The sequence below is a fragment of the Podarcis liolepis genome (assembly GCF_965112155.1).
Source record: "Podarcis liolepis genome assembly, chromosome: 12".
NCBI lineage: Eukaryota > Metazoa > Chordata > Lepidosauria > Squamata > Lacertidae > Podarcis > Podarcis liolepis.
In genome coordinates, this window is record NC_139563.1 from 41,082,385 (window position 1) to 41,102,982 (window position 20,598).

General features: G+C 40.0%; 1 protein-coding gene across 2 annotated transcripts in view; it reads left to right on the forward strand.

Moving 5' to 3' along the window:
* The window catches only part of LOC310689966 (ubiquitin-conjugating enzyme E2 E2), a 118,507-nt gene that overhangs the window by 92,676 nt on the left and 5,233 nt on the right, over positions 1-20,598 (forward strand). For both annotated transcript variants that reach the window (XM_083468597.1, XM_083468598.1), the window contains one exon: positions 18,734-18,866. In XM_083468597.1, the coding sequence (XP_083324723.1) occupies positions 18,734-18,866 (133 nt within the window). The remainder of the gene's footprint in view (positions 1-18,733; positions 18,867-20,598) is intronic.

Sequence of the window (20,598 nt, forward strand, 5' to 3'; positions counted from 1 at the left end):
AATACTACCTATATTGTAAATGTTGGGAAAGAATGTGAAAAGAGCAAGATGATAGTGAATTATTTTGAATTATTTGACAGGTTCCTGTGCATGTAGTCTTAAAATCAGTTTGCCAGTGTCACAAAATTATTGTTGTAATAAATTAATAGTGTCATTGGAAGTGTAATCTAGGCTAAGTTTTTGTTTGATTCATTCATGTATAGAGTGTTAATATAAGAAAAAGGTACCCTAAGGCTATATCAAGGGTGCTACTTCTATATGTAATAAATATACCTTTTTTTTTTTTACTAAGAAGTGGCTCTGAATAAGAATTACTGTGACACAGCAACAAAAGATAATTCTGAAAACAGAGTAACAGCCTTCCTACTAAAGCCTCATTGAAATGAATGATGCTTCATGGGCAGCACATGATGGATTGTTCCCTTGCTTTACAAGAGATGATAGTATGAATTCTTTAACATTTTCCCATCCTTCATCCACTTGCATACCTAGCTGTTAGATACATGTAGGAAATATTGAGGAACGATGCTTGTATAAAAAGCATAAATCCTCGCCTGTGTATTCATAAACCTTATGATAGTTAACTAAAATAATTTTTCAAAATATTTATTTCCACTGCTGATACTGTTCATTTATCATTCGTACTTCATACGGTGCTTACATACCCTACTGTGCTTTTCAGTGATGGTGTACGTCAAAGCCCTGATACTTGTACTTAGATTTCCAACTATGAAGGTAGCTATGCCATAAGTTAGCCATATTTGATTCATGGATCAGACCCAGCCGTCCACAACATTTTCACAGCCTGGTTTTGGGGTCAGGGTGGGCAGAGAGAAATGCAATTTTGTCACATTTGACGTTTGTGTCCCTATCTTTATATGGGCTTATCTGTATTGTATTCTCATAAGAATTAAGTGAGTTCAGTTAGACTGATGTCTGGCCTAAGGTGAACTTTAGCAAAGCATCTGGTTAGTCTGCCTTCCTTGTACTCAGTTTCCAGGTGTCCATGGGAGGAAGGTGGTGCAGCATGCATACCTTAAGAGCAATTGGAGCCAGGCATTTAAAGGTATAGGCCTCTTTCATGGGTGGCAACCAAATAACTTGGATCTGGTGGTTCTGCCTTTCTTTTCTTCTTTGTAGCTGATAAATCAAGCACTTTCCAGCTCTGCCCTCGGCATGAATATTCTCTCTCAACTGCATCTCTCTCTTAAGAATGCAGCGCACACATGAAAAGAAAGCTGTGTTTTTATTCTATTATCTAACAAATCGTTATGCTATGAAAAATAGATTACTATTAATAAACAAAATTTTCTTCTAAAAGCAAGAGATATGCACATCGTTGTGAGGAAGCAGCTGCTCTCCCTATTAGAATGGGGACTTGGCAAGTACCATAAATTTTAAAAAAAGATTACTTCTAAAGACATCAAAAACATTGTAAAGCTCCAGAATCTTGTCTGAAATTTGCAAACATAAAAGGGAGAGGGGTTGAATATGAAAGTAGTTTCTCTCTTTTTTTGGCATTTTATTTTATACAGTGCAGAAGATGCGATAGTTTGGAAAGTTGGAAATGAGTTAGAGGCTTGTACATTTCATTCCTGCTCTTGTGCAACAACCCTTTCTGCCTCTTTTGAGCTTTGTGAGTAGGAATTACAGTCCCCATTATTTTGGGGAAGAAATGTGTTTTTATGACGTGTATGTACCCTCACATCCATCTTTGCATTTGTTTGTTGGAGAGACATTTTCACAAAAGAGGCTCAGGCTGTGTACGCACAATATTTTATTCTAGAATCAATGTTGACTAAATATTTGTTTTCTATATAGTCCACACAGAATCTAGATTTATTTCCCCCCCCACACACACACACACATAGTCCACACAGAATCTATATCTATATCCGTGAGTGCTGAGCTTACTCAGGAGTCTTTGGTAAGGTTGGCTGCGTACTTACTGTGAAAAAGCTTTTGACAGTGTCAAGTGTCACCTCTATCTATATGCTTGTTGACACACTCAAAGAACTCTTAATAGGTTATCCTTCCTGAAGCCATTCTCGTTTGGCTTCAGAAAGATTGCCTATTCTATCTGCTTTGTTTTCCTGGAACATGCTTTTCATTTAGAATAAAAGGTAAGGAAGACAAAATGTGATAATGCCACCATAGGCATTAATGCAGCTCATATTCATAGGAATTAATATGGCTTAGCATGCAACCTCTCCCGTGTGGTCCTAGGTGGTACAGTTAGTACCAAAGCTGAATCTCCAGACTGGCTACCCATTATTGCCACCAGTTAGAAAGAGACACAGATATTTTCTATAACTAAATGTTAAGCAGATCCATCAACATGAAGCCCTGAATGCTTGCCTCCCTAATGAACAGGAGATGCTATCTTAATGGTTTATTAGGCAGGGAGGAAAATATTTTCTAAAGCCTTACATGAGATTTATCAATGTGATGTGGTTTAGCAGTAAGAATAGACACAAAGATTGTGAAAGGCTAAAAGCGATAAGCAAGATTAGAAAAACATTCAGTGCGATTGATTGCCATTTCAATCTCTCTATTAAACAGAAGGATATCATGTTGTGCTGAGATAAAAGTTCCAGTACGACTGAGTGTAGGTAGAATACAAAGCAAGAACAGTGTAGGGTAAAAACACACAAATAAAAACATTAAAAAGCAGGTGCAGACTGTGATCCTAAGCAGCCTTACTTGGACATTGTATCAGAAAAACTTCAGTGAAGCTCATAAATGGGATTTTACGTTGTCCCAGGGAAATAGGAAGTGGCTCTTTTGATAGTTCACAATCTAATCAGTGGTTTTATGATTGTAGGATGAGATAATCCTTCAATAATGCAAATATAAATATAGTGAGAAGATACACAGGATAGTTTATCAGAACCCGGGTGATATTGTGGAAGCGCTTATTTCCCCCCTCCTACTCCACATTCCTCACCCAAGTATGCATCCTTACCCACACAGCAGCAAGGTTGTGAAGTTTCAGTTGTGCACAGAAGCATGCAAGTTGTAAAATATATAAAAACAAGGTTCCAATAGACATTACAGTTCCACATACAGCTTGCAAATGCTACTTTCAGGCTCAGCTGACAGTGTATCAGCATAAACTTATAAACCATCATAAAAAGGAAATGTTTCATGGTGAAGTTACACAGGTTTTGCACAACGTTCCTATCACATGTTACAGTATTGCAGTATCACCACCACCCTAGCCTGGAAGTTTACAGTGTATTTTTCTGGCTGCATGAAGTTGTGGTACCTTTAGCCATTGATAAGGCAACGGGTCATTAACATTAGTTTCCTTACTGGGACGGGGGATAGAGAAGCAATTTCTTCTTGGTTCGTACATGTCCTAGTTCATTGTCTAAGATCAATACCGCCTCTGAGTCTCAGTATTTGCTGCATCATGAGATACTGAAGTAGAGGATTCAGCCATTCCAAGAGGACACAGTGAAGAAGCTGTCGTGCACTTTTTTTTAATAAATAAGAGCTGTTTGATTGGAATAAATAGATTTTTCTAGTAAAGATTCAGAGTGCAGGGCAGCAATTTTTGGCAAGACATTCAAGCCTGTGTTTAACAGAATAGTAGACCTCTATAATTTAAATCCTCCGGGTCTTTTCTATCCTTAAAGAAAATGGGATTCATCTATCACTCTCTCCTTTCCCCTAAAGCTGAGTTCAGCCATTTTTATCTACTAGTGGTACAATATGCCCCAGGGTATAATCTTTTATATTATGCATTATTCTACTGGTAATAACAGAAATGTTCACCCTCACACACAAAGAGAGAGCTATATTTGAAAGTATGAAAAGATTTTCTTCCCAGTTTTTGTTAAATGTAGAATGTTTCATTTACTCACAAAATTAAAGTTAAGCTTTTATAGTTCTTCAAATCTTAACTGTGGGCATTAATGGGTACCTCAGTTGGAAGAACATAAGACTCTTAATCTCAGGGTTGTGGGTTCAAACCCTACGATGGGGAAAAGATTCCTGCATTTCAGGCGGTTGGACTAGATGACCCTCCTGGCCCCTTCCAACTCTACAATTATATGAGTATAATTTTATTATTAAAATTAATTTCAAAAGTGGCGTACTTAATGAGTTGTAGGATCCTTTACACATCTTGTTATGCTTCTCAAAATAGATTATATTTTCTTAATTTATTAATTTAGATTATATACTGCATTCTACACAAATCACGCAGCACTTTACACCTTAAATATATGCATAGTATTCTATAGTGAAATCTGGTACTCAAAAGTAATTTCCATTGAGTTCATTGGGTTATACTACCAGGGAACTAGATAGCAAATTGAAGTCTAAACCACTGAAAAAAGTGGCAGCTTAGATTTCGAGGAAGTGCTTATTTTGTAAAGGTAAAGGTACACCTGACCGTTAGGTCCAGTCGGGGACAACTCTGGGGTTGCGTGCTCATCTCGCTCTATAGGCCAAGGGATCCGGCGTTTGTCTTCAGACAGCTTCCGGGTCATGTGGCCAGTATGACTAAGCCACTTCTGGCAAAACCAGAGCAGCGCATGGAAACCTATTTATCTACTTGCACTTTGATGTGCTTTTGAACTGCTAGGTGGGCCTTCTTTTTTACTTGCTTTAGGTGTGGCACAGAAATACTGGATCAAGTCTCATGTTTCCATCCTGGCCACAAAGTCAGGGTTGCAGATTTTTCCATACATTTATTCTCTGAGCACTAGGTTTCTAACACCATACAGAACAGACATAAAGTATAAGAGCATAAAAGGAAACTGATGGATCCCCTATGAGAAGCCCCTATGGGAAGTCTGCAAATAGAACCTCAGCACAGTAATTCTCTCCCCCTCCTGTGGTTTCCAGCAATTGATACTCAGAAACACACTGCCTCCAAGTTGGAGGCAGGGCTTAGCCGTAGTGGACAGTAGCCATTGATAGCCTTTACCTCCATGAGTTTTTCTAACCCCCCCCCCTGCACTCCGCAGGAAGGTGGGACCGATCCGAATGGTCCACCCCTGCCACTTAATAAATCCAAAAGCTTTTTAGAGAGTGGTATGGGACATTTTATCTCATGTTGATGGCCTCCCTGGTGACCCGCTGGAATGTGAAGTTAATCAGGGCTATCGACTATCTGGCTCCGATGTGCCCTCTCTGATCGCATGGAGCCCGGTCAGCCCCATGGTTTTCCCCAGAGCTGAGGGCAATAAAACAATCGCTGAGACAGCAAGAGTGCTGGTGGTGGAAAACTCATTCTGAATTGGGCCAAACACTGGATAGAGCTCAACGTCGAGCCTACCAAGTGGCGATAGCAACGGCAAAGAGGGCCTCCTTTTCCGCCTCTGTTGCATCTGCAGAAAATAGCAGTGGGAGACTCTTTCAGGTGGTTCACAATCTAGCTGAACCACTGTTGTCATAGGGGCCAGGTGAGAACCCCAAGATCTCTTGCAATGATCTTATGAAGTTTTTTGCAAAATTGCTCAGATTCGGAAAAAGGTAGACTCCACTGTGGGAGCAGGGCTGGGGCAGCGGAGTGCTGGAATCCTGTCTAGTCAAATTATGTGGGATCAACTCCAATCTGTTACCTCCGAAGGTGTGGACAGGCTGCCTGGACAAGTGAAACTGACCACCTATCTTCTTGATCCTTGCCCATCCTGACTTATAAAAGTGAGCCGGGCAGGGCTGGATGATCGGCTCTGTGGGGTGGTGAACGCTTCCTTCTGTGATGGAGTCTTCCCAGAGCCGCTTAAAGAAGCTTCTTAAAAACCGCTTCTTAAAAAACTATCTTTGGACCCAACCTTCATGACCAACTATCGCCCAGTCTCAAATCTTCCATTCTTGGGCAACTTGAGCAGGTGGTTGCTGAGCATCTCTAGACATGCCTGGAGGATGTGGGCCATTTGGATTCCTTCCAATCAGGATTCAGGCCTCATCATGGGACTGAAACTGCCTTGGTTGTGCTGGTTGATGATCTCTGACAGGCTAGCGACAGAGGTGAAAGCTGTTTCCTGGTCCTGCTGGATCTCACAGTGGCCTTTGATGCCATCAACCATGGCATCCTTCTGGACCATCTAGAGGAGCTGGGAGCTGGGGGCACTGTTATACAATGGTTCTCCATCCTCCTGGGCCGTGTTCAGAAAGTGGCGTTGGGGGATGAGTGTTCAGACCTCTGGGCTCTCACTTGTGGGGTGCCTCAAGGCTCTGTCCTCTCCCCCATGCTTTTTAACATCTATATGAAGCTGCTGGGAGAGATCATCAGGGGGTTTGGGATAGGTGTCCACCAGTATGCAGATGATACCTGCCCTAACATTATTATTAGCCGACTGAGGCTCTACCTGCCCTAACATCATCATCATTATTATTACCCATGCAAGTTGATGGCCATCAGTGCCTTTGTGGAAGCAAATTCCATACTTTATGTGCTATGCAAAGAATTACTTTCTATTTTCTGTTCCATATCCTTTTCTGTAAACTAAAAAATCCTAAATCCTGCAACATTTCTTCATAGGGGAATTGATCCTTTTGGTAATCTGTTTCTGAACCTTTTCCAGCTCTACAATATCCTTTTTTTCATGAGGTGACCAGACCTGTACGGTATTCAAAATGCAGTTGCATAATTTGTATGAGGGCATTATGATATCAGCAGTTTTGTTTTCAGTTCCTTTTCTAATGATCCAAGCATGCAATTCTGCTTTCTCACAGCTGCTGCTCCTCAATGAATTCCCCACTACAACCCCAAGGTCTCATTACTGGCCAGTCACTGCCAGTTCAGATCCCATGAGCATATATGAAATTGCAATTCATTTACCCTGGCATACACCACTTTATACTTCTTTATGTTGAGTTGCATTTTCCTGCCAAAAGGATGGATCCTTTTGAAGCTTTTCACAATGTATTTGTGTTTTAACCACCTTGAACAATTTAGTATCGTCAAGCAATTCTGGCTAACTTACTGCTCACCCATAATCCTAAATCACTTATTAAGAAGTTTAAAAGCACAGATTTTTGGAGGGGTCCCTTTCATATCCCAACATTGGAGGAGCTATCCATTTATTCCTACTCTGTTTCCTTTTTCTTAACAAGTTACTGATCCACAATTTATTGATCCTTTTGTACAGTATATGGCCAGCATGGCCAATGGCCATGGATAATGGGAGTTTTAGTCCAATAATGGATTCACCTGGAGAACCACAGGGTTCACTAATCATGTTTTAGCAGAAATCCTGTCTCCCTGCTGTCATCCTGGTTTTGGTTCTTGTAATCTCTGGTGAATAATGAACATAGACACAATAATGGTTATTTCATATGCAATCCAAAATGGACTGGAGAACATCATTAAAAACAAGCAAAGAAAGATTGGTGGCCAATCATGTACATGGAGTTGATTTGAAATCGGCATATTTTGCCTTGACATATGCTTTCCTTTTTTATTTGGGTATCGGCAGTGAATATATTATATTTAAATTTACCTGATAGTTGGATTAATTCCATGACAATCCCTCTGGAAGAAACTGCCAACTGACTGATTTGAAAAGGTGGTAATTTTTTCTACAAATTACAGCTCTGGTTAAAATAAACATCTGTAGCATTGTCATTGTCAATTCTAGGGGAAATACATATCAGTTAAGGGAAATTGTAAAATGCAGTTCTGTGGAGACGTTTGCAATCAGTTACATAGCTTGCTAATCTTAATGATTACATTTTCACACATATTTATTGAGTGATGTCTTGGATAAGTAACTTTCCAGCAGGGGTTTCCTTCAAGAAGCTACTAGCTTAGAATGCATTGGTTTGCGAATCATACTAAGTCAAGCCATAGCTTTGAAAAAAATGTTCTTGGTTTACAGCTCATGGAGAGAACTGGAGACAGCAAAATCTCAAGTCTGGGGTTAGTTGATAAAGCCAGCCAACTCATGGTTTAACTCAGCACAGCGCAGGAGCAAAACAACCAGAGAGCAGTGAAGTGGCTGTAATTTCTTCCCTGAGAGCTTACATGGTCGCATTAATATATGCTTTGGTTTCACATGATGTAGAAACTAGCCCATTGATGAAACCGAAAATATTTAACCTAGGTAGCTACATTTAAGATAAAAATGAATTTATTTTCAATGATTTACAAAGATTTATTCTGTTAACTCTGGTGCGTACCCATCCCACCTGCAGTCTGGACCTGTATACACCACATAAGGTATTTATATTGGCCATGGACCCAATCTTTTCTTGGTGCAGAATGTTTGCTTCCTTGCTCAGGATGCGTTAGTGGGTTGTTATTATTAGTATGCGCACCCCCTGTTTTGGCCTATTTCTCAGTCTTTTTGAGGGAATGAGGGCCACTCCTCAGTTAAAAATATACACTTTATCAGTCAATGAGATTGCCAAAAAAACTGAGAATTTGCCTCATAGTGTATGGATATTTAGGAATGTAGGGAAGAAACAGAACTTGGCATTGACTGCAATTCTGAAACTGTAGGTGACCTTCCATTTGCTAGTAATGAGCATTGTGCTTTTTTCAATATTTACCGATACAGCAAAGAGCAAAGGTGTAGCTCTTTCAGCAGAAGCTTCTCTGCTAAGTAGAGTTGACTTGAATGCTTGACTGCAATTGGCATTGCGTGTTTTGTCCCCCCCCCCCTTTTGTTACCGTGTCCCAGAAGAACTCTCATTACCCCTGGTCTTGGTACCATTATGCCCAGTTTACTATTGCAAACACCTCTATTCATTAGTACCTCTTTTTATTTGTTCTCAGATAGTGTCGGAATTAGTGGGGGGGGGGTGAAAGGATGGTTGGAGGCAGACAGATGAGAGGGAAACTACAAGCTTCAGCTTTCTCAAAACTAGCCTGTCAGCTTCTTTGGCAGCATTCTGAATCCTGTATTTGTTTATGTGTATTTTGCTATTAAAATAGCCACATGGTATTTTTTAGCAGGGTTACCCTGCAAGACGGCAGTATACTGCAACCTTTATTAATGTGTGGAACTGGCACACCACAGTTTGTTGCTATTTCAACATCCCCAGTGAATACAATATAATATATAATAGATTATATCATCTATTTTATGAGACGCGTAGCTGTAGAGAGCAATTTCTGACAAGTCATTGCTGATACAAAATCTTGCCTGTTCATGCTATATATACACTCTCCATTCTGTGTTGCAGCTTGTAAGGAGCAATCTAAATATTAGAAGGATACATCTAAACTCTTTAATCAGTGCTTACATGAACCGACTTATCTTTATGGTTCAGCCATTTCCAGCTGGATCTACAGCAGGGAGCTTTGTCTTGCTACTGAAATTGATTAATTTAACTGAGGTTGACAGCAACAGCACACATAAGAGCTGGGACGGTTCAGTCTTAGAAGGATTAGCTTGCCCTTTCTCAAAATTGGTGTCCATCTGAATCAGTCTATTGAAAGATAATATCATTTCAAATGCTGAGATGATTCTTTGCTTTCACTGAGGTCTGTGGTTTATTCGCCAGCACAATCAGCATTGAATGGCTGTATAAATCACATGAAATATAAAATGCTGGAGCTTCAGCATATTCGGCAGATGTCCACACAGAGAAGAGAGCAATTAAATTCTCCTGCGTTAAAGCAGATAGAATTATTCTCCTGCAGAGGACTTGCACATATGGGAATTTTCTCTGGAGAAGCCTGGTGTCTTGTCACTCCCTTGGGGATTGTGAGTGTATAAATGGCTTAATAATTGTGAAAAAGCATCAAAGAAGAAAATGAAGCATTATTAATTGCAAAAGAAAAGGTGTGGTGCTAATCATTGCTATCTGCTTTTTGAATGGAGCTTATTTATTTTGAATTATTCTGTAGCAACTTTAAAATATACAGAAAGCTTCAGTGCAATCTTAAGCATGTTTACCCATTGAATTCTGTGGTGCAGATAAATACTCATAGGACTGGACTGTTTGAAACATGTGCAAATGTACTAGTATTGATTTGTATTGCTAAATTATTAAATGCATTTAATGAATTCAGTGATTAATTATTGAAACACTGAAAATCTTTTACACAAGAACAGAGGAAGATGTCTTAAACAGAGGTAGGTCCCTGTAGCTCAGCATTGTTTACAGTGACGGCAGCAGGTCTCTTTTCAGACAAGTGTCCCAGAGTCAATCGTTCAGGAAAACCCTGCTTCTTGTGAGCATATGGGGGTCTCCAAATGCAAAGGAACTCCTTAGCTGATGTTGAAATTATGGGGACATTAATAATAGTGTAGCTTTTCCCTAAGATACCCTGGGCCCACCTCAGTTAGGGTTTTACCTTTCAAAGATGGGACATTGAATTGGGATAGTGAGCTACTGATGGAGTAGCTTCCTTATTTGGCAATCACTTGTAGCCAAGTAAGATTGTCTTCCATAAACACAGTTTTTACAATGAGTCCATAAGTGACTGTGGAGGCCAATTCTGGAGCCACACATCCCTCCACAGTGAGGACATTGGTTCCCGGGTGGGAGTTGATCACGGTGTGGATTTGCCAAGCGTGCCTTCCTCTTAGCACGTTTCTTCCTTGCGTTCTGAGTTTGAGTGTCTTCAAAGTCCATGACACCTTAGGTAAAGGCTGTTCTCCAACTGGAGCGCTCACAGGCCAGTGTTTCCCAGTTGTCGGTGTCTATACTACATTTTTTTTAGATTTGCCTTGAGAAAGTCTTTAAACCTCTTTTGTTGACCACCAGCATTACGTTTTCCATTTTTAAGTTCGGAATAGAGTAGTTGCTTTGGAAGACAGTGGGAGCCCAATATGTTCAGTACCGGGGCTGAGTCTTCAAATATGGGAAGAAAAGAAAGTATCCTGGATCATGTTCAGAGTTTTTCTCTCACCACTCAACCACTGAAACCTCCGCCATACACTTAGAATTTGAGAGGGGGTTGCTCTTCAGTTCATGGTTGCCAGTATAAAGTGGGAATCCATAATCTTTTCACTACAAACACACACACACTTCCACGTTTCCTCTTCTCAATCCTGGCCTCTTTACCAGTTTACCAGGCATCGGCACTTTTTTAAAAATCTCCATCTTAATATACTTTACCAGAGCATTAAGGAATGAAATGCAGTGTGGAACTTAGCATTTCCTTCATCCAAAGTTCTTTTACCAACCATGTCTCCAGTCCTAAGATCTTTGGCTGCAGCTGCAACTGGTTTTCCACAATATCTGTGTAAGGCGCTGAGGGTTTGGAACATGGGACTCTGCCACCAGGGCAGCTGTCATGCAGATGGAATAATTGGGCTGAAGTCTTCTGCAATTTAGCCACACTCGTATAATGCCCAGAGATACTACTGCTGCTCTGAAGCCCCTCTGGAATGGGTGACCCAAGCAACCAATAACTGTTGTCCCATACTTGGTTTTTCAGGCTGAGCAGTCTTGAGTAGTCTGGTCCAACCAGGCCTGCTTTACTGGCTTTACCTGAATTTGACCCAGCTGTCCTTGGCTATGCCCCTGCCTTACTCCAACCTCAACATTACCTGTTTGGAAGTATGCCCTGCCCCTGGGCCCTTGAATGCTGATTTGCAAGGTCAGGCTGGAGCAAGCAAATCAAAGCCAGAGGAAGAGTGTAGCCCAAGGCAGTAGCAACAGATCTTGTGCTACAGTTCTGCCTATTTGGACCATGCCTTTGTTTCAGCATCTGCCAATTAATAGCAGCTCCCTGCTGGGCCTGACAATAAGTGAGCTGTGAGAAGCAGACAGAACTGGCAAATAGTAGAAGCATTTACCGTATTTTTCGCTCTATAACAATCACCAGACCATAACACACACATAGTTTTTAGAGGAAGAAAACAAGAAAAAAAATATTCTAAACGAAACAGTGGATGTATGATTTTTGTGGCCACAGACATGTGATCTGACAGTGAGTTTGGAGTAGCCCAATGCAAAAATCCTGAGGATCCATGTGGATCCATGCTTTGTAACCACGTTTTTGCACCACTGCGACCCCAGGCAACAGTGGGTGTGTGATTTTTTTGGTGCAAGATGTAGCCATGGACATGCTATGTGATCTGATGGTGAATTTGGGGTGACCCAGTGCAAAAATCCTGAGGATCCATGTGGATCCGTGCTTTGTAACCACGTTTTAAGTGGGGAGGGAAGGAAAAGCACTCAAGGGACAAGGAGCACGCATGGGGGGTGTGGAGAAGGATGCTACTAATAATGCTATTTAGTGAGCTGAGTGGGGAGGAGAGAGGGACAGAGAGCCTGCTTGCCTTAAAGGAGCCAACTGGACAGGAACTGCTTACACTCCTGTAAGCGGTTCCTCTCCTCTCCCGCTTTGCTCCTTTAAAGCAAGTAGGCTCTCTGTCCCTCTCTCCTGCCCACTCAGCGGCACTTCTCCCGCTTTGCTGTTTCAAAGCGAGCCACGGAGGAGGGAAGGAAGGGGAACCATGGATCCTCTGCTCACAACTGCAGCAGATCCCCCCGCCACCCATAGGCATTCGCTCCATAACACGCACAGACATTTCCCCTTACTTTCTAGGAGGAAAAAAGTGAGTGTTATGGTGCAAAAAATACGGTAATTGCATTTAACATTGAGGCTTTGAGGAGGAAAGTTGAGAGGCAAGAAAAACAGCAAGCATATTTAAAGACGTGTTTTATGCCAGTTACTTTGCTTCTTTCAGTGATAACATGGATTGAAAAAAGACAGAAATAGAACACAACTAGGGAACCTATGGATAAATCCCATCAAGACCAAGTCGGCAGTGCTCAAGGACTCTGGGAGTTGTAGTCTAAAGGGCCACAGGGTCCCAATCCCTGAATCAGAATGTTTTATTTGGTATCTTTGGATCAGTGTTCGAAATTTGCCAGGTGCGTTTTGCTGTTGGCGCGGGTCCAGGTGTGACTATGTGGAGATTTCTGGGCACCAGGTTGGCAACCACAGTTTAAAAGCCTCTGCCTTAGTCCATAGTTAATACCATTTCCATTTCCACTGTGTGTGTTTCTCCTTCTTGCATACAAATGAATTGTCGCAAGAGCAAGCTACAGTCAGGCAATGTAGTTGAGATCATAGAATTGTAGCATTGAAAGGGACACTGAGATCATCTAACTCCCTGGTGAATAGACATTCCGCTTTGGCGACCATAACCTAGATTTAAGGTGCCATTATGTATCTGAGTTTCTAACATTGCTTCGGATTGCCTACTCCAGGCCTCACCTTTAGTTGCCCAAAACATGTATGGTAGAGAATGTTGTTGTTTTAAAAAAATAACAAATAAATGTTGCTGCTTCCTTAAAATTAGATAAGTGGGGTTTTCAACTAGACAGAGTCTGAAAAATGTGACTTATCCTATCTAATTCCTTTGTTCTCATTTGTGTGACTTCATTTTAAGTTTCTCTCTACAATACCAATAGGTAGTTTTCCCAGTAATTATATCATGGAAAATCTACTAGCTTGACCATCTGATGTTGAAGAACTATGCATTTCACTTCTTACATTTTATATATGAATTGGGGGGAGGGGGCCATAGTTCAATGGTAGAGCATCACCTTTGCATGAAAAAGGTCCCAGGTTCAGTTCCCAGTATCTCCAGGTAGTGCTGGAAAATATTCCCTGCCTGGTAGTCTGGACTATAAGGCAGCTTCCTGTGTTCCATTACAGAGTCTTTCTTCTTAGGCATGCTTAGAAAGTGTGCTATGGCTGTGGCACATCCATTTTTTTTAGGTTGATAAGGGGTACAGTTAGCCACCTTTTTGGTTCAGTAACAATTAAACTTTCCCAGTCAAGTTGTGATTGGTATTTCCATGGATGGCAGAAGTCCCTTTCATTATTAATTCTCTAGTTTATTTCTTATAGCAGTCTCAGCTGTGCTTTATTGCTCAAAGGTTAATGCAAACTGAGAACTGGGTAAATTAAATTCCATTTGGCAGCTAGTTTCCTGATATAGACATTGTCAGATGCGAATGAATGGCAATGCTGTGTCTGTTTCAATTGTTTAAACAGACCAGTTTTCCCTTTAAAATAAAAAACTATGTTTTCTAATCCTTAAAAGATTTCATAATACAATAAGATCAGCATCCCACTTTATAAGGAAAGTATGCCATTTAGAAATCTGTGAAACGTTATCAGCTATTACAGAAAATTAATGCAGATACCATGACTAATGAACTGATACACTGCTTTAAACAGTAGTCATCATTCAGTTATATGCAAGAAATCATGCACTTGGATATTTTATTGAAGGGAGCCTAAGGAATAACAGTTAAGAGGGTTTTATTAACTTTCAGCACACAAAATGAATAGTTGAGCATTGAACACGACATGATGCCATGTGATAATTGCATGCCTTGGTTATATTGCAAGGCATGGAACATAGCCAAAAGCCTTCATCTGTTCTGGATATAGTTATTTTTTACACTCTGCTTATTGAGTACATTATTGCAATAGTATTATTACAGTTGTAGCTGGTACTATTTCATAAGAAATGCCCTGAAAACATATTGCCATATTGTGGCTAAATCGAATCTTATTTCTTTCTGCTGAATAATAGTGAGCAGCAGTTCGCAACAGAGCCACCATTAGTCTTGACTGACAATAATATCTGATATTATTCATTTATCGTGGTGGACAACAAAGCTAGAGGCATATTGTAAATCTTTCAAATAGAAGAAGGTTTTTACTTAGGAACAAAGTGAAATAATGATTTAGACATAAATATTTTATTCATCAATCTTGAATTATAGTAATTAAAAGACAATTCTCCGTTAATGTTAGTGTAGTATACATTGCAGCAGAAAATCCTGCTACTAATTACATACTAAATAAAAATATGGTATCAAGGTAGATTACACTTACTGATTACTGATTCCTGTTTGTTTTTTTAAAAGCATATTCCCCTCCACTTCCAGAAAAAGAATACAGTTTTACAATGTTCATTAGCAACAACCTTGTACCTTGGATATCAGCAGAGAGTAAAGAGTGGTGGTAGCTGTACAAGCGGGGACCACAAAAATCAATAGCAAAATTACTGATAATTTTAGTAATTAGGACTACAGGTTGTTTAGAAGAGGAATTAAAATCATCACATTCTGTTAGGAGGTTATTAGGGCTTGTTTTTTGTTTACTTAAAATAATAACCGTCAACTTTGTTCTGTGTTGTTGTTTTTTAAAGCAGTATTTTTTGGCCGCTATGTAACCAGGTTCTCTGGGAGACTTTCAGCAGAGTTACTGAATTTAGACTGAAGCAGGGGGATGGGGGACACTAGATAACGAGGCTGCCTTTTGCCTGTCCTTCATCAGGAGCTCAGTTATGGGGCCAAATTACAGCCCAACACCACAGTGACAGTACTGTCCCAAGATTGTTCAAAAAGTTATGTGATTGAAACCTTGGATTTCCTGACCACATAAGCAGTGGTTCTGATTAATCAGAACTGGAAAATAACCTTTTGAATATGTAAGCCACAATTGTTCTCCTGGGAAAACCATACCCAGTTGCCCAGAAAATGTTTAGTCACCCCCCAAAACTTTTGTTGGCATGTTCAGTTGTGGGGGTGATGGTTGGGGGTGGATAAATACCCTAAAATCATTTGCAGCCCCTTTCGAAGCAGCAGCTACCACTTTCATATTGAGAGCTGCCTTCTACTTCCTTGCTAAGAGCACTTCCGCAGCCCTTAAGAACGTCTGCGTCCATCAGGTTCTGCAGGCTGACGCCTGCCAAAGAGATAAAATCTCTTGCAATCATTCTTGAAAGCAGCCAAAGCTACACGAAGCACTTATTGAGAGCAGTGGGAGATCGTATTTCTTCGGCAGGCATCAGGGATTGTTATGGGGTGGGGCAAAGCAAGCCAGTGATTTTTAAAAAGCGGGTGGCAACTTCAAAAAAGAGAGAACTACCAGTAAGTATCCCCTATGCTGAAGCCAGCATAAATTATTGGAGGGAAAGTGGGGGAGTTGGGTGCACAAATTCTTCATAATTCATTAAAGGACCCCTGATAGTCAAGTCCAGTCGCGAACGACTCTGGGGTTGCGGTGCTCATCTTGCTTTACTGGCTGAGGGAAATGGCATTTGTCCGCAGTTTTTCCGGGTCATGTGGCCAGCATGACTAAGCCGCTTCTGACAAAACCAGAGCAGCGCATGGAAACACCGTTTACCTTCCCGCCGGAGCGGTACCTATTTATCTACTTGCACTTTGCTGTGCTTTCAAACTGCTAGGATAGCAGGAGCAAGGACTGAACAACGGGAGCTCACCCCATCACGGGGATTCAAATCGCCGACCTTTTGATCGGCAAGCCCTAGGCTCAGTGGTTTAGATCACAGCGCCACCCACGTCCCACATACTTCATTAATAAGTAGTAAATGAAAAGGATCCTCTGGCTTGCAATGGAGGAAGTTGTGTGGAGACGGTTTTCCTTAATGAATTAATGAACTGATAACCTAATGAATTTAAGGATACACTAGTAATGATAACTTCAGACCTTTGCACTTTGGCCAAACCTGCTTCATCATGTGACCTCCGTAGGGTTGGCTGTGGGTCAATGTGGCCCTTAGGCTGGAAAGAGTTAGCATCCCTGGTTTAAACCATTGATCTTCAACTGGATACTTGGATCTTGCCCAGATTTGACGTGTGTTGCACCAATGACACCCTCACTGTTTTCTTCCTCTGAGGTTGTGTGGGATATCATTAAATTTATGTCCCTCTCTCCCAAAGGGGAGAGAAGGAATATTTTTCTATGGGTATTTTCACCCTGCATGAAAAGCACACTTTACAAAAAAATTCTTCAGTTTGAAATATTAAAAATATAGGACACCTGCTTTCTTTGTATCTGGGGTTTTTAAAAAATGAATACAGTCGCACCTCGTTTTGCGGCCGGGATACATTCCGGAGCCCCAGTCTCTAGCTGAAAAGGATGCAGGGCGGTTTGTGCTTCTGTGCATGCGCAAAGCACAGTTTAGCACTTCTGCGCATGCACGAGCAGCAAACCCAGAAGTAACCCATTCCGGTACTACCGGGTTTGCTGCAGACGTTCGCCAGAATGGACGCTAGACAAGGCAGATGTTCGCGGAGGTATTACTGTACATTGCAGTTTGGGATTGAGTGCAGGTTCTTGGTCTGAAAAGCTTGGAAGTAGACCAGGGTTTCCCATATTTGGGTCTCCAGCTGTTTTTGGACTACAATTCCCATCATCCCTAACCACTGATCCTGCTAGTTAGGGATGATGGGAGTTGTAGTCCAAAAACAACTGGAGACCCAAGTTTGCGTGAATCCTAAAGTAGACAGATGTTAGTCTTTCATAAGAACACTGTCCTTGCAAATGTCACTATATATTTTATAGGAATTATTATAGTGAAATATAGTTACAGCTAGAATTGTCTATTGTGAGTAGTATCAGAAGTGAAAGCATCCATCAGAAACACAGTGTAATTTAACTTGTGATACTCCAGGTTCCCATCAGTCTCCAACTCCCATCAGCCACAACCAGCATGGGTATTCATTGGTTTAAATGAGTAGAAAGGGACCCTGAGGGTCATCTAGTCCAACCCCCTGCAATGCCGGAATCTCAACATGGGGTTCCCCATCCAATTTGAAACCATTCCTGCTTAGCATTGCAAATGTGCCAGCAGTTTTCTTGCTGCACCTCCTGTATTTTGAATGTTTTTCATTATTACAGATAAAATCTCATTATTGATAATTATAAAATAAAAATAAAGATAGTTTTTCAAAAAAAAAAAACACCAATGTGTTACAATTCATAGGGCTGTGGTTTTCATATTTTGGCTGTATGTAATGAGTATAATGTGCATAGTTGTGGGGTGGGATTAGCAACAAGTTATGCTGTTTCTCAAATTTTTACCCTTAGAGTGTAAACTTGGGGAAGGGAGAGTCTTGATACTTAGACTGAAATTACCACATAATTGTGTGTGTGAAAGAGAGAATTTGCTGTTTTCTAAACTTACTTCTGTGTTTCCTTTACCTTTTATTACAAGAACGTGAGTTTTAGATGTAAGTTGTGATAATCAGAATTCTTAAAAGAGTTTGTAAGGTGTGTATGGATTTGGTTTATGCAGCTGTGTTTATTACAGACAACATCTTTCATAATTTAACTGGTCTGAGCACTCTTTCTTGAGCTTAGTTTCCACTTCTCAGTGCATTATGTAATAATTGTGGGCTGCAGTAGCCTTCTGTTGCTAGAATGATCTAGATATCTATTTTAAAATGTTGCTTGTCATGATGCCTGCCACCTGTGCTTATGTGCTGTGTACATTAGGAACATCTTAGTTGATAATATGTATGAGAGAGAGAGACAGAGAAAAAGAATTTTTCTTTGTGTTTGTTTTTACTTTCAATACATAGTGTTGTAATTAAGGAATAAAGAAGTCATCTGTTACTGGAATGGCTTAGGTGTCCAGAAACAATGTTGTTTGTCATGGTGCCAAAGTTTTATATCCTCCAAAAGAATGTTATTACAATGCCACCTAGTGATAAGGTGAATGACAACGTACATTAATAGAGAATGTCTTAACTGGTCTTTTTATTTATTTATTTTAAAAAAGGAAACAGAAATTGATAACATGAATGACAATGTAAAGAAATACAGAATGTCTAACAACTGCTTCTGGGGGTGGGTAAACCTACTTTAGGCTACAGAAAATGACCTCATATACACAGTAAATTATAAACAAGTCCAAAAATGTGATTTATTTTCAGTTCTAATCCACTTTGAAAACAATACTTATGAAAAATATAACTGATGTGCTGAACAAGTGTTATTTTTCAGTTATTAAATATGCTTTACTTTATTTTACAGTGCTGGACCTAAGGGAGACAACATTTATGAATGGAGATCAACTATACTTGGGCCTCCAGGTTCTGTGTATGAGGGAGGAGTTTTTTTCCTTGATATTACCTTCTCACCAGACTATCCCTTTAAACCACCCAAGGTAAGGGATGAGTAAAATTAATAATTTATACTGAAAAGTAAGTAGTTTCAGAACCAATCTTGATACACTGGTGGAATTGTATTTATGTACAAAAGGAAATGTACAAAATACTTACAAAGGTGCATGGCTGCTTTTAAAATTATACAAAGAAATAATGACCATTATGCTCTGATGTCTGTCAGGTGATGTCAGAGACCCAGAATCCAATCTCATTAGACAGAATTGACAAATAATTCAAGAACAAGCCTTGGTTATTGCTCATGATTTGCCTTTCTTTCCTTCATTTTAACTATTTTTAAAATATTAATGCTGCAGTCCTATGCATCCCTGGGAGCAAGACCCAATGAACACAGTGGAATTACTTACAAATAAACATATATAAGATTTCACTGTACTGTGTATATTTCTTGGAGAACTTCCTTAAACTATAAAGTCAAAAACTGTGGGTTTGTGCAAGTGATCAAAGATGGGAAATGTTTTAAAATTTGGTTAGATTCTGGCATTTTTCCAAAATTGGGGTGGAGGGAAATAAAGCAATGGCTTTCAAAAGTATTTGCAATGTTAGGGTTTTTATGTATTAGACTTTACTTCTCTGTTGTTTTAAAAGCCTGCTATGTCAAATCCCATTTGAAGACCTCGTGGTGTTTCATGCAACTAGAGTTCACAAAATCTGAGTGGACAATGTCATCTCTTGATTCTATAGAGAGACTTTCTGGAGCTGAGGATTTGTGGAAAAGTGTAAGTCTGTCCTATACCATGTCATGCAAGAACCTAAAGGTCACTCAGCATCTAGGATATACAAAACTATGCCTTTGAGGATAGTTAAAACTATCTCTCCCCCCCCCCCCCGACCTGTTTTAATTTAATCTACATTCAATTTTGCACTATTCATATTGCATTGTATTATTTATATTAAATTATGTAAATAATCATTCAGACAAAATATAAGCAATTTCCTGCATATGTTAAGACATAATAAACATCAAATACTAAAAAATAATTTTGAAAAATGTGCATTATAGAGCACCACAATTAACAGGTAAGTAGGGCATCCCCTAAAACAACACCCACTATAAAAATACAATAAACATTTCACATTTCAGGACAACATAATTAACAGCTCATCAAAATATCTTCTGAAACATCACAAATGAAAGTCATCTATAAAAAAATAAAATAAAGATGCCACATTTTGAAACAGTGTAATTAGCAACCAATTGAATGAAAAATAAAACCACTCTTCCCAACCCACCATATGTGCAATCCATCATGAAGTTAAGCAAGGCAATCCATTTAAATTCCCAGCCCCCTATATAACCATAAACGCAACTTAATGTAACTACATCTAAAAGTGCATTCCACTCAGTTCCTCTCAAGCATACTCTTACATAAGATACTCAAACATTACTCTTCTAACGCAACCTCCGATCCACTCTTCAACTACCCCCATAATTCAGTCTCATATCCTCAACCAATGACCCACTCACATGCCTACACCACGAGACCCAGATAGATATATACTGACATAGAAAGCAAGCAGCAGTATACAAATAAAAAACATATTATATAGGATTATACAGTGGTACCTCGGGTTAAGTATTTAATTCGTTCCAGAGGTCCGTTCGTAACCTGAAACTGTTCTTAACCTGAAGCACCACTTTAGCTAATGGGGGCCTCCTGCTGCCACCGCGCCGCTGGAGCACAATTTCTGTTCTCATCCTGAAGCAAAGTT